This window comes from Sceloporus undulatus, unplaced genomic scaffold (assembly GCF_019175285.1).
Source record: "Sceloporus undulatus isolate JIND9_A2432 ecotype Alabama unplaced genomic scaffold, SceUnd_v1.1 scaffold_13, whole genome shotgun sequence".
NCBI classification, from domain to species: domain Eukaryota; kingdom Metazoa; phylum Chordata; class Lepidosauria; order Squamata; family Phrynosomatidae; genus Sceloporus; species Sceloporus undulatus.
The window spans coordinates 6,107,133-6,122,814 of record NW_024802935.1 but is presented as its reverse complement, the minus strand read 5'-3'; the positions used below and the strand labels follow the sequence as shown (position 1 = coordinate 6,122,814).

The following is a 15,682-nucleotide window of genomic DNA, read 5'->3' as shown; positions in this document are numbered from 1 at the left end:
GAAGAAGAAGAAGAAGAAGAAGAGGAAACCTCCAGCATGGCTGAAAACTGGAACTGCAGCTATTTTTATGAAAAAAATTCTCAGAACTTCTAATTTTGCATTCTTAGCACCCAATTGCTGATTTCTCAGAGAAATATGACCTCAATTAGAGTCTCTCTCTGCCACAGTTCTAATTAATTTGGAGAAGCTGGTAACTTCAGCTTATATGTGCCATATATTTGTTCATCAAGTATAATGCTCATTTGTTTTCCAGTGCAGTTATTTATTTCTTTATTACCTTTATATCTGGTCTTTCTTCTCTGGAGTTCATGCAAATAGGAGTTCCCAAGCCACTGCCTATCTAAACTCTAACCAGACCTTAGATGTGATTAGCTGCAACATTGTTCCCATGTAATGTGGATCACCTTGTTCCTTGACCCACTTTTAAAAAAAAAAATTAAGTTTTTCTTTCTCTTTTTTGTTGAAATTGTTGAGTTGAGCTTATTTTTGATGTTCGACCATGCCATCTATTCCAAAATGTTTATCTGTGGACCTCATAAGCATATTTGCTTGAGAAAAGAAATTATTATTATTTAATAAATTAATTAATAATTTGTTTTATTTATATACCGCTTTTCCAAAGATCATAGCGGTGAACAGCAAGTAAGCTAATTAGCAAGTAAGCTAATTTGCCCCCAACAGTCTGGGTACTCATTTTAGCAACCTCGGAAGGATGCAAGCCTGAGTCGAGCTTGGGCCCTTTTGCTGGTCTTGGACTCGCAACCTTGTGGTTTTGAGTGAATGGCTGCAGTACAGGCATTTAACCACTGCACCACCAGGGCTTACATTATTTATACCCCGCCCTTCAGCCCTAATGGCTCTCAGAGCGGCCCATTCAAAGCACTGGACCATACTTCCAAGGAAATATATTAAGCATTTCAAATGGATAGGACAGAGAAAAGGATTAGCTCATTTCAGCCTTCTGGAAGGATAAAAATGAAAACATTAGCCACTGAAATGTTATGTTAAATGAAAGATACCACCCTGAAAAAGCAATACTTGCATGGATGATGCTATTATTAATGTTGGATGTTTACACAAGCTGTAGCTCTGGGACAGTAATAACTGAAACTACCTTTCTCTGAAAATAAACAAACGTTTAACTTGGGAACCTGAACACATGGCAATTTGGCAGGCTGAGGAAATCCATAAGTGAGGGGAAATATGCTAAGTGTGCTAATGATGCATGCTTACCTTTGCAACAGAAGTTTTCTTCTGGCTGATAGGGAGAATAGCTATGGTAAAGGCAACGGAGAAGACCTTCTGCGCAGCTACTCACAAACAATTGTCATGTTCTTTTCCAAGAGTTCCCTTTGAGGGAGCTACATCAGGTACTCTGGGAGTTGTGAAATTATAAATGATAGATGATATCTGGCAGCAATCAGCTAGAGATTTTCTGGTGTTACTGCTACTGCTGCTACTAATCCCCTTCCCAGGCAAAATAAACAATTACAAAAGAAATAATAAAAGAAGCAACTACAGGCATAATAATAACATGCGGTATCTCCTGAAGCATTTCCAAAATACTTTCCTCCCAATGAAATGAACAAAAGAGCCCTTGCAGACATGCCACCTGCAAAGTGTAGAAGGCTCTAGGTTCAACGCCATATCTTGTCTAGTTATATTTTCCTACCACAAGACCAGTTATTGGTGGGAAAAAGCTTTATAAATATAATTTTTGTATAGCAAGAAAACCAGAAGAACCCTACATATACTTTAATGAAGGGTTACATAGTGAAGTACATGAAACAGAAGTAATCTATCTTTGAACTTATTGATACCTGAAATAGTTAAAGGGATTACAGTCACAGATAGTAAACATACAAACAAAAATAAAAAGTTCTGTGGCACTATAATCTCACCAGGAACTAACTTCTCAAACTTTCATGACACAATGCATTAATCTCCTTGGGGTTCTGCTTATCTGTGTTAGGTGACACATTTTTCTACCTAACAGATTGCTTTATTCTGGATCATTCAATCTTAGTAATACATTTAGATTAGACTATCTGTTAGCAATATGAATTCATTTTTGGGTCCCATAAAAAGGCTTGGACATAGTGCTTCTTACTGCAATTAACTTTTCACAATATTGCCCTTTGTTCTTTTTCAGTCAGTCACGGTGTCTCTGTAATGATCTCCTTGAGACAGCATGGTGCCACCACTCAGTAGATGTATGGGGAGAAGTGTTTTAACTCAATTCTACTCTTCCAGCCTGTATATTGGGCAGAAAATTTAAAATTCTTCCTTTTGTCCATTGATTTCTATCACAGTTATCCCTTTTTTTGTTTTAGAACTTCAGAAAAACCATGAATGTTTGCACAGTTTATGGGAAATGTGCTGATATGAAGAATGGATCGTAGACCCATTCCTCTGTGCATATTTACGGTTTGCAGAACTATGCTTTTAACAAGCAATATCGTAGAAATATCTCCTCTATTGTATCTACTTTTGTTTCATTCCCCCAATTTCTTGCATGCAACTCAATTTCTCTATTTATTTATTTTAAAACGTGAAACCTCACAACAATATCTTGGCCCAAACTGTTCCTTTAAAATATACTTTGGTATGATATTAACATTTTCATGCTTGTTATTGGGGATGACAAAGCAATGACAATTACAATCAGTTCAACTTCCAGAGACAAAAATCTCAATATAATGATAACTAATTAGGGAGACCATAGTGTAATAATAAAACAGATATCTAAAAAGTAACAAATATATGACTGGAAAGAAAAACAGGCATTATGCAATATAACATCTCATTATAAGCATGGTTATCTGAAAGTTAACAAATACATAACTTGAAGAAAAACAGGCATTATCCAATATAATATCTCATTATAAGTACAGAATGCTGTGGCTCCCAGGGTTTAGCTACGAGGTTGTAGCTCAAAAGTGGCAAAATGAGGGCATTCTCTCATAAGAATAAGAATCCCCCAAATGAAAGTTAAAAGTTCAGTTGAGCATTCAGTTAAGCATCCAAAGAAAAGGGGTCAGGCAAAGTTACTAAGGTACTGTGAACACAGCAAATATAAGGATTCTAGCTGTGAACAATTTTCAGTTTCACTCTCTGAAATGCTAGAAATGAAGAGATGAAGGAAAATTTCATTGAAGAGGTAGAATTCTTATTTGGCGAGGCACAAATAATAATAATTGGAGAGGCCTGATGACTCCATGTTTTCCAACAAATGCAATCCAAGGTTCCTGTCATAATTTAATATGCAGTTCTGAGTGAGCAGGAAAAGGAAAGGGGCTGAAATCCATGAAAGGAATAATGTCAGAATAATCCTTGGAGTAAACAGAATGCTTCTGGAATAGATAAATGGAATAAATGAAATAGACATTCATTTCCCACTGAATAAGATAATATACCAAAATGCAGCTAAAACAGAAGAATGACTTGGTGTTCAATCAAACCAGAAAAGTTGATTGAGATTCAAGCGGAAATGGTTGGAGAGAATTTTCGTTAAGTAAGAAAGATATAGTAAGATAAATTCAATCCAGAGAATTCATTAGGTTAGTTAATGGATAACCAGAAATGGGTTGTAAAGAAAAACATGTTAACAATAAAAAATTAAAGAAAGGACTCAGTAAGATTTGATTGAATTATTAGATAGAACTACTGTTCTATTCAAACACAATTTAGTGTAGGTGATATCTTTCACTCCATGCAATTCATTTATTTTTATTTGTCTGCTTCTTTTTTATCCCTTCCTTCTTTTTTGTACAGAAAAAGGTCAGTTTGGGAAGTCGAAGGGGTCAAGAACCCAAGAGCCTTGGGACCCCAGGGCTACACTTTGCCCAACCATTTTCTAGCCCAATGTTACATCCGCATAATGGCCAGCCTCTGAAGAGATAAATAAAATTGCACCCTCTGCCTCATGTTCCCTGCAAAAGATATCCTGAAGCATAGATAAGCATCCAAAACGTAGTTTCCTACTGCTCTCCTTAAGTCAGTAGTTTTGGCAGCAGGATGTTTTGGTGGATATTAGGAATGTTTTGACTCAGTGTATTAGCTGTTACAAATACATGTATGTGCACTTTCAAATCTGAAAGGTAAAACAAGCTGCAAGATTCTGTAATCCTGTTATTTCATTATAATCCTCAAGATAGGCTCAGAGGTATTCAGTATTATCCATGTTATATTGAATAATGTTTTTAATGTTAATGACTTAGGAACTGTCTATGTGAGAATCAGGCATTTATATGTAAGGAAAGCTAGGCTCCTTTTCCAGAGCTTCGTTTGAAGCAGATGAGCATATTTGTAAAACTAAACTTCCATGCTAGATAAAGAGAAATACATCAACTCAAGTTTCCAATTCAGTATTTAAACAACCAAGTGGTAAAGAAACTGTGAAATAGGCATTGCTTTAAAATACAATGAGCATAAACATTTAGCGGCCACTCACCAAGATCCTAATAACTCAACAAAGTAAGCTATAGCTCAGGGGGAAAGTAATGCCTACGTGAGCATCTGAGCATCTTAATCTTAATTTTTTTCCCAGATAGACAGAAACAAAAGAAAATCCCAAAGAACATAAGTATTTCTGTGGAGATTGAGAAGTTGCCAGGGAGGAAAATTCAAATTGATCTATCAGTAGCCTTGCAGGACCTTGTGCACGTGACTTATTTTAGTTCTTGTCTGCAACAAGAACATGGTAGTCATCTGTGTGAGCTTGTCCAGAATATGTGGAAACATAGCATTTTGAGATTTCCGTAGCCTAGAATGCCTGTGCATATCTAGAGCAATTCTCTTCAATTAAGGAGGCTACGTCTGTTACACCTACCTGGGAGCCAGGGTTCTAATAGGGATCCCTACAAATGTAGGACATACTGCTTCTGTTATGAGGAAGTGTCACTTAAAAAAAATACCAGTCTTATATCTACAGCCATGGAAGACAGCATTTCCAATATACTATGCCCCCTCATAAGTACTTTATCTAAGGCATTTAAACAGAGCTCCATTTGCAAGGTCTGTCACTACATTAATGGTTTGTTTTAAATAAGTTATTATTTTCAAATATGAAAATCTAGCAGGAGCAAGAGGCAAGTCCTAATCTCCTCGCTTGTCTATAAATTATGTCTGGACATCAGGAACCTGTACCAGCTAAGGTGAGGAGACTTTAGCAAGGGAACTTTAACAAGGGACTTTAACTGGGAAAGCTGTAGAATAAACACTTGATAACAGAATTGCTGCTCAAAGTCTTTTGTCGGAGTCTTCTGAAATGAGCCTCCCCCCTCCCAAGTTCAGATTGCATTTATTTCTGTTGGTTTTGCATCTGCTGAATTTTTGTTTTTTCACTTGTGTTCTAGTAAGAGCACCATGGAACATACAAAATGTACCTTACATGCCAATAGACTATGATACTTCCATTTCATCATGCCATGAGAAAGCAGAAACTGCCCAATAGCAGAAGTTTTGTGGTGAAGGAAGATGGGCACTGACAGGAAATTTAATTGGTTCAAAAGTGAACAAAGGAAGCCCTCTTTTTGTAGCAAAAATTATAACAAGAAGAGAAACATTATGCTCTTGCCTGGTGCATTCTAGTTGAAATGCCTGGGTAGGTTTTTTTTAATCATGTCAAATGTTTACAGCAGTTTCCATTTCCAGAAAAAAAAAATCCCAGTAAGCCCTGGAAACCCTTTGCATTTGCGTAAAATATTTTACATCACTAGTTTTCTGCACTGTACGCTGCTCTTGGAAAGTTAAACATCATCTGAGTACTATTATCCCCAAGCCATTCTGACCAAAGATTAAACCCATCACAGTTCTTTTTTTCAGCAGAAGAGGTGTGCATCTGTTAAGCTTCCTTTAATGTAAGGATTTCATTAATATTTCTTACATGGATTTGCAAATTTATACCTTAAAACAAAACAGTCGTGTCTATGTCTACTCAGAAATAAGATCCAGTGAGCTCAGTAGGATATACTTCCATGTCAGTATATATAGGATTGCAGCCTAAATCTTTTTGTAATGTTATCACAGCAGTACATGAGGGTTTAACCTTAGAAGACTGAAAAAGATTCCCCTCCACAGAATGCAAACTGTACTGTGGTATTATGAAAAGCTACTTGATGCCTTCATTCAATTCATGAATTTATCCCTCTATAAAAACAAGCATTCGGGTTTAATATTCTTGAGCAGCATCAAGAGGACTACTAGACATAGATTGTTGTGGCTGTCAGGCACATTGACACCTGAAAGGAGACTCTGACAGTTCCTTTTCTGGCTCCAGCAGGAAGAGCATGGTCATGTCAACAGTAGCTCCAAACAACAGCATGAAATCTACCTTTTTGGAAGCATCTGATTTATCTTCAGGAGAATGACCATCACCAGAGAGAGTAGAATTAGAGGGTGAAGTTGACTAAAGCCCCAGAAATATGGTAGTGGTACTGAACTCCTTATCAGAATCCTGTGCATATTTACTCAGAAATATATCATGCTGAGTTCACTTTTCTTACTCCCTAGTAAATATGTTTTATGCATGCAGACTACCAGTAAGTGCTAGTGTGGACAGGAATTTAACAGTGGCTGGCATCCTGTTAGTGACATACACTGACATAACACCAGCTTATGTCCTTGTTTATGGTTATTGCAGAGAAAGGGATTCACCACCTTCCTTGTTCAATGACCTCCTTGAGTCTCAACTTCCTCCTATGCCCTTCCCCCAGACATTGCCATATGATAGTCAAGCTACCTCCCTATAGCTGACATACAACATCATCATCCCTTAGGGTGTCAAGAAAATCCCCATGAAGTTCTAGAAGATGCCTGTTTTGTTATACATCCAATTATAGTGACATATCCACCTGCTTCTTGCTTTTCTCCTGCCACTTCATGGCTATGTTGGGAGAGTCTGAAGGAAGAAGATATGTCCTGAAGGATGGGAGAGAGGAGACAGACAATATTTCATTGGCAGAATGCTACACTGTATTTCCCCATGCAGGATTTTGGACTCTATTAGTAAGCACCATTTGCATCTTGGGTCTTGGGTGCTCCTCCTTTTGTCTGGAGGGTGGGAACTGAACGTTAGGGGTTTTTTTCCCTGTTTCTAAAAGTTGCCACTCATAGTTAATATCTCCTCTATCAGAACAAGAAAAGAGTGCATAAAGGCAACTGCTACCTTTGTGCACAAAAGAAACTGCCATATTAATGAAGGTGTCTTAATAGCACTTTGGGTGTTACCATTAACACCCCTTTCAAGTGTACATAGATCTTGCTAATGAATTTTTGTGAAGAAATACAAACCGTTGTAGCTGGCATAACCCAATGATGTGTAAATGTATAAATGAATGCAGGATATATGTCAAACTGAATTGCACTGAATGTGAATAGATATTATTGTAGGGTTCACTGCAGTAAGGTCTCTCATTGGTCAAAGTGGCATTTTCATATGATAGTAGCTGAACTGCAAAAATTCTTTTTTGTGAAAGGGAAAAAAGCTTTATATTGCTTCAAATGGTTGTTTACAACAGAAGCCAAGAGCACAATGAGATATCACTGTATTTTTGTTTCCATTTTAGGTCAGCCTCAAAACACGTAGATAAAGACCTTGGGAATATAGAAGAAAATAAAAAGTTAGAAGAAAACAATCACAAATCTGAAGCTTGAGAGGGAGAACAAGTCAGTCATCATTCAAGGTATGTGTAAACAACTGTCTAATGTAACCTTTCTGTCCTCAGAATAAAATTGAAATGGATTTTGGTCTCTGTAATGCTTTGAAGAGTGTTCTCTGAATAAGAAGTTAACCACATTTTATCTGCTTATTACTTAGAATGCATTCTGCATTTTTTTCAATTGTATGTTGTGTTTTTCTGTGACTGGAAACAGAACTATGCTTTACGAATACTATAGTACTGCCAAAATCCTATTAATAACATCTGAGCATGTAAGTGTGTACAAGGTTCTATTTCGTAACACTTTGTACAATGTCCAAGTGTGCATGAATGCATGCAAATACATGAGGGGGGGCTGTTGTTAAGCACTAGGAGGGCCTGCTGTTGTTCCTTCCTGGAGCATGGGAGGAAGAAAAAAGATGGTCAGTGTAACTTGTAGGGGAAGGGACAGAAGGTGCACTCCATCTGTGAACACACTATCAATGCCTTGCCTCTCTAAGTCAAGATGAGTCAGTTCTTCTTTATTTTACATGCTGCCTTGCTCCCTCCCCTCCCTACTGGTGAGCAGTGGCATTGACCTCTTCTGAGTTTGGATGGGGCACAAAGAGCTAGAGGATGTTTCCTTGGATAACCCTCTCTCATATATGCACACTTGCATGGGGAAACAGGCATGGAAATGTGTGGGCAGAGGATTACACTCTGCCCTTAGATGTAGGTTCTCTCTTTATATATGAAGAATGTATTTGAGGAATAGTTTCTGCATGGCTATGAGAGACCCAATTACTAATAGAAAAATCCTTATTTTTACACATCATAAGACTAGCTTCACTAGCATTTTTAAAGGCATTAGTGCCTCAGCATTGTCAATAGCACAAGCTATTATGAAGCTTAAGTATACCTCCTATTTGGTTCCTTCCCAGCCTGGTATCCTGCCTTGATAAAATTCAGTTCAATTAGGCAAATTTGTCCCTTTCCAATGACCAAGATATTAAACTACAGTCAGCCCTCGGTATCTTCAGGGGAACCATTCTGGAACCCTGCTCCACAGATACCAAAATCTGCAGGTGCTCATGTTCTGTTGTCCCCAATGGCAGTGCATGCATGTGAATGTGTCATCATTAGGCACAGTCCCCAATGTCCCCAATGGCAGCATGTGCATGCAGACATGCCATCATTAGGGACAATGGATGTTCTGTTATCCCTAATGGCAGCACAGCCACATGCATGCGCTGCCACTGGAGACAATGCAGGCTTGACATCCGCAAATGCTTAAATCCACAGATGGAAATTTCATGGGTACTGAGGGCCTAGTTAAAAGTCCATATTCTGATAATACAGTGGACCCTTCCCTTACACGGGGAGATCCATTCTGGATCCCCCCATGTAAGAAAAAGTCTACGTATGCTCACGCCCCATTGTAAACAATGGGATGTGTGCTCATGCTGTGGTGTGGTGCACATGCCACAGGCACATCCATCATTTGTTTAGTTGTTGTGCAGCTTCAGCGTAAGCTTGAAGCCATGTATGGTGCACCTATGTATGGCGCGAACACACTGTACTTTTATTAAGCCATCAGGACAGTGCATTATATGTCATGCTAGGTTTCAGAGTTTGCAAGTTTCTTCATCCAGTAAAGATGTTTAAAAAGCATGCAGAGAATATGACAGTATTGGAGACAGATATCTACATTTTTATCAAGTAAAGCTTTTCATTAGGAACCAAACTGGGAAGTGTTACCTTATATCACAGAGACTAAATTATCAGGAAATCAAGTTCCCTTGTAGGATGATATAGATGAAGTAGGATACTAGAATGTTAAGAAATCAGCTTCATCAAGAGCAGACTTATTTGCTCCAAAATTTCTGCTTATGAAGCTACTTCACCCACATTCCCAGTGAGTCAGCTTTGGGAAGGGAAGATGGAGAGCAGTCAAGCTACCTGTGGGTAAGAGGAGGAAGAGGCAGCTGAGCAGAGCGTGGCAGCAACAAATAGTGAAGCTCCTGTGATCATGCAGAAGCAAAATTGGGGAGGGGGAGGTGTTGCATGAACATAACACTCCAGTAGGATCTTGAGCAATGATTACAGTTTGTCCTCTTTTTTTGGCGTAGAGGAGTTCACATTTGTTCTTTGGAATTACCCTTTTCCAAGATAATTTTACCAATGTCTAGCCAGGAAAGATTAACTAATGAATACTGCTTTAGGGCAATAATATCTCCATTGGGTTAATCCTGCCATGTTGATTCTTTTGCCACTAGAAAGGAGGGTTCTTTTGCTTTATTTTTCAAAACCCTACATTAACTATTTAAGAAAAACAAATAAATAATGGGTTCCAAATACAAATACTTTAAAATCAGATTTCAAACATGAAAATATCATTTCCAAAAGAAGACAATAGCTGTTTCAGCATTACTGAGAAGTCAGCCATTAGGAGAGAGAAGACCAAATTAACCTTATATTTCGAATGCCCCCTTGGAGGCCATGAAGACTGCAGTGTTTGCCCAAACATGCATATGGCTAAAACATGAGGTGAGAACGTAGCCATGTCCCCTCCCACAACATCTCCAAGCACCTTGAATGCAAGATAGACTTTCATGCAAGGACTGGAACTGAATGTACCTACAAAACTCTCATGTGTAAAAACTAGGATAATGTCGGTTGGATTCCCACTCATGGCAGTTTGGTAGTTTTACCTTATGTGGTTACTTCAGGCCTTCACACTTACTGTACACAGGTCTAACATATACAAATGTCCAGGGACTTGAGAATGTTGAAGGGCAAAACCCAAATTCAAATGAATGCCTAAAGAGAGCTTCTAATTCATCTAAAAGCAGAGCATTTCAGAGCAGAGTTTGAAGTTTTATTGATGTCTCCAGAACCCTCAAAAAATCTTTTTTACCTGACAAGCCAGAGTTTGGTTAAAACATATTAGGTACACAGGCTTTGCAGTGTGATAGAGAAAACCTTCCAAAAAGACTATCAGTACATTGTTTGCTCCGTTTGAAGGGTATATGGTGTGGGCTTATATTGCTGTAGCTTCTCATTCGTTGCTGCTTGCCATCAAATTGCCTTTGAGTCATGGTGATCCTATGAATGAAAGATCATCAAGATCAACTGCCCTGTTCAAGTCTTGCAAACTCAGTGCCGAGGCTTTCTTGACTGAATCAATCCATCTGTAATCTAGTCTCCTTCCTTTTCTACTGCCTTTCATTTACCAAATATTGTATTATCCAGTAAGGCATGCCATCTCATAAATTTGTCATAGGCTATTTGACAAGGATCTACTATAGTCCATGTAAAGGACAGTGGAGAGAACAAAAGGTTTAATGATTTTGGCAGATATTATCATCAGTTCCTTACAAAATATTATCTGCAGTGTATTTCTCTTCACTGTCATATTTTCAAACAGGATTCACTCACCATATTTTCACTTTTAAGGGCAGTATATTTTGCCTTCCCTACCCCATTTCCCTCTTTACAGCAACAAACTCCTAATTAAAATCTTCAGAATATACCACCACAAATTAGGTTGTTACAGTAACTCACAAATGACAATTCCTAAAGCCATATTCTTTGCTTATTGACATGAAATCTTCCATGGAAAAACTAACATTTCCACCTTACTGTATTTATCATAATGGTAGATTATCTCAACTGACCCTTAGTTCCTTATTTTCAGAGAATAAACGTAGACCAACTGAAGCATGAACATGGATTGTATTTAAGATATATATGAAGACCTGACGGCTATTCATGGTTCAAGTATTTACGCAGACCATTCTATCAAGTTTTCAACCGAATTTACAGTTATCTCAAGCTTACAAAAATATCAGCAAAACTAATTTTGGCAGCAGCCATGATGATAGGTCACAAGTTTGTGTTCCGTTTTGAATATATATTTTTTTTGTAAATGTCTGCACTGAAGATTTCTTTTGGTTTGCCTTTATGTAAATTTTTTACGTAGCTATTTTTATACACTGTAAGGCTTTGTTCTGGGAGTCGCTGGTAATCTGATGTATAGTGTAATGTTTTAATTTCCATTTTTTTTTCTGTACCCTTTCCAGAGATACATTTCTATTTCTGATTGCTATCAGTAAAGCTCCTACTTTGCACAGCAAGTATTTAATTTATAAGATTGCCTTATTGGACAATGTTTTTCAAGCACCACTAAAAGGGGGAGGAATGCATCTGTTAAAAGGAAGGGGCAAACTAAGTAGTACATAAATAATGGTAAACCTGATCACCTATAAAGGACCTGTATATAATTGCCAGAAGTAGAATCAGGTATTAAGCGAGATTCATGTTGTTATGTATGCAGATGTCTACTAATAAGTCTTTTTTAGACAGGAAAATCTTTTTATTGATAGCATTCTGGAAAACTAATTGTTCTTACAATTCCATGATATATAGCGTGAATGACTGGAATTAAAAATTAGTTCTGAAATATTTTTGTTATCCACTGCCTTAAAAATTATCTTTCTTTTTACTTTCAAAAAAATCAGAATTGGAAGTTTGTGTATTTTTTTTTAAAGTGATCATATCAAGCTGCATTTTTCCACAAAATAGAATATATATTTTTGTGTGTGTGCGTTTTTGTTAACTACACTACAAATATTGCACCTTGAGATAATTTTAGTGTTTTTAACTGGTACATAATTTATCAAAAAGTACATGAAAGTGTATCAATGAAATAAAATCTTATGTATCTTTAGTTACATTCAAGATTGTAACTTTATAAACCTGTTTTATGCTTGAGAATTTTTTAGAAGGTTAGCATAAAAAGAAACGTTTGGATAGATCAGGGCAAATAGACAGCAGTATTTAGCAATGTTTTCTCTTTTAGCAGAAGATTAGCATCAGAGAGAATGTAATAGATAATTTTGATAACGGCAGGAAGATGTTATTAGAATAAGCATCAGGTTTCTGTTTACAGATTTACGAGCCAGGAAAACAGGAAGATCCTGAGGAGAAGGTTAAGTAGAAGGCAAATGGAGATGGAAGTTAGGAAATGTATTTTGCCAGGGGAGAAAAAACACTGTTGTAAATTTGTAAAATGTTAAATGTCTGGGCAGTAGTGACTGATGTCTTAAATAAAAGCTTCCTGTAGTGTATTGGCATGGATTAAATAAATGACATGTCCTATAAATTCAATACTGTATAAAATATGGCAGAACAACCCTGTTAAAAGTCCTCTCCACATGGGTTAAGGCTTTATTTGGCAAGGGAACAAAATAATCATCTTGGTCTATGTTTAAACCAAAGTTAAAGGGGGGATAAAACCAAAGTCTTTTGTTTTGCATGGCTAAGCCATTTATGATATCTTTGTAAATACTGTGATTTTTTTTCTTTTTCCTCCTTTTCCCTTTTTTTTAGAATTTTTTTTTAAAAAAAATCTAAAATTTTTAAGCACCTGTTTTCCAAAATAAAATGTGAACACACACAAAAAAAGATTATAATTTGTTTTGGTGTGAAGGCATCATTGCTTATATGAGACAATTCAATTGATATGAGGAAAGGCTTGGAGGGCGGTGGAAGATGCGAACACAGCATCATGTCTTTGAATTAAATGAAATGCAAGTATACAAAAGTGTTCCCATTAAGAAAATGAATACTCTGGTCTGTTTTAAAAACAAAGAAGACATTAGCCAACAAGTCAGAAATGAAACAAGAGTGGAGGCCATAAATGAAAGTGCTTAACTTCTGCATCCAATGTCATCATGGGAAAGGAATAAATCTCCTACATTGTGAAGTTTTACTGACCATCTTTGTAATTCTTGGAGATGTTTTCTTCACTGTTCAGAGTTCACATCGGACATGTTTCAGGAATCAACAGTACAAATTAATTGTTGCCATTCATGCCTGAAAGACAATAAAGTGAAGTATGTTTTCACATTCTTGTCTGACATTTCAGTTTAAAGGGAATATATGTGTATATATACATATAATATATATATATGGTATATCTCCATCATGCATGCAAACATTTTTACATTTTTACTTCAGTCAATTGGTTGGCTACTGTGGAAAGGCATACTTTCATGCAGTTCTCTGATTATTCTATCAGAGAGAGACCAATGTTCTTTCCCATTAAAGAAAGGAAATGTAAAATTCATAATGAGAGGATGCTGGGCTTCCATAGAGGAGAAAAAATAGTGTTCAAGATGCCACAGAAAGATATTAGCATAACAATCTCAAATGGTAGTGGTGATAGTGATGATGATAAATAAATAAATAATAGAATTCCCTCCACATATTAAGAACTTGAACTCACTACTAAATTTAATTAACTTTAATTAAGTTCCATTGATTTCCATCATCCTTGCTTTCATATAAGTACATGTAAGCGTAATCATGTCTGCTCACTAGTTTTACTAGGTTCAGTGGATTTAGTTGTATTAATGTTTAGAGTACATCCATCTGAATCTTTAGCATCCATCCACCAGGCTTCCTGAGAAGGTGATCAGACTTTGTATCAAACAAGTTGGTTTCTCACATAAGGTTCAGTTTTATTTTCCATTCATACCCGAACAAAATGTTTTCACTAAATTATTCTTCAAAATAATATCTAATGTGCAATTTGAGACTTAAATCCAATTGGTCATCTCAATTACAAAAATTATTGAATGGTAAATTAATACTTAATGTAAATCCTATTGATTCCGTGGGTCTGTTCTAGTGGGGAACTAGCAGTTGGATTTAGGATTTACACACAAACTCAGAAGCAGCATTACTGCACTGCAGAAGCTTTTTGCTCTGCTGACTTCAGATAAATCTCACTATAATCAAGAATGTTAGCCAGGGCCAGTTCAGGCCATTGATTATTCTGTGGCTTGTGAATATGTGACAAGGAACCCGAGTTCTTCAGTGACAGTACACTGGTACCCCGGGATACGAATGCGCCGCGTTACGAAATTTCCAGGTTACGAAAAAAATCCATTAAAAAAAACTGTTCCGGGTTACGAAGGTTATTTCGGGTTACGAAATTTTTTTTGGTGCTTTTCGGCGCTTTTTCGCACCAAATCGCGGCTTTTCCCCATTAGCGCCTATGGGTTTTCGGCTTGCAAAAGTCTTTCGGGTTACGAAAGCGGCGGCGGAACGAATTAAATTCGTAACCCGGGGGAGCCCTGTATAACCTATAGACAACATTGGATCTTCACCAGGTTCTTAATGGTTAAAGGAGATTATCAAATTTTAATTGGAACAAGCTTTTAGTATGACTCCTAAAAAGTAGCTATTACATCCTGATTCTCCCAGTTTAAGAACCCTTAGGACCCACAGATTCTGGATGCTCAGATTCCACCTTCCACGGCTTGAAAATATCTGCTCTCCCCTCCAAAAAATAAAATCCAAAAAGCACACCTTGATTATGCTATTATATATAATTTAATTTTAATAATTTGTTTTATTTATATACTGCTATTCCAAAGATCATAGCGGTGAACAGCAAGTAAGCTAATTAGCAAGTAAGCTCATTTGCCCCCAACAGTCTGGGTACTCATTTTAGCGACCTCGGAAGGATGCAAGCCTGAGTCGAGCTTGGGCAATACAGAAAGTATGGGTGCAGAAAGTATGGAATGTGAACCTCATGTGGCCTCAGTTCCTTTTTGCAGCACTGCTCCCACATTTTTCCTGATTCTTTTCAGGTGGAAAACACTCACTAAAGGGAAGCTGCCACTCCGGGAAGCCTCCAAGAGCATTGCATTTGTTTAAAAAAATGGGTACTCATTTTAGCGACCTCGGAAGGATGCAAGCCTGAGTCGAGCTTGGGCCCTTTTGCTGGTCTTGAACTCGCAACCTTGTGGTTTCGTGGGGGGAGCTGATATTTTTCCCCAAATGGATACCTGGGACTTGAAGGTGTATTGCCCCACAGTCCAAACATTTTAATAAAGTCTTCTATTTGTTTGTTGTCTAGAGTAGCCAAAACAAAGATGTAAACTCAAATGAATGGAACTGCCCAACAGTCTGGGTACTCATTTTAGCGACCTCGGAAGGATGCAAGCCTGAGTCGAGCTTGGGCCCTTTTG

At 37.3% G+C, this 15,682-nt stretch overlaps 1 protein-coding gene across 1 annotated transcript in view; it reads left to right on the top strand.

Moving 5' to 3' along the window:
* The window catches only part of LOC121917264 (CD166 antigen-like), a 188,373-nt gene extending 175,564 nt beyond the window's left edge, over window positions 1–12,809 (top strand). The window contains exons 16-17 of the mRNA XM_042443047.1: window positions 7,569–7,685; window positions 11,338–12,809. Coding sequence (XP_042298981.1) covers window positions 7,569–7,656 — 88 coding nt within the window. The 3' untranslated portion in view covers window positions 7,657–7,685; window positions 11,338–12,809. The remainder of the gene's footprint in view (window positions 1–7,568; window positions 7,686–11,337) is intronic.
* Window positions 12,810–15,682: the final 2,873 nt, after the last annotated feature.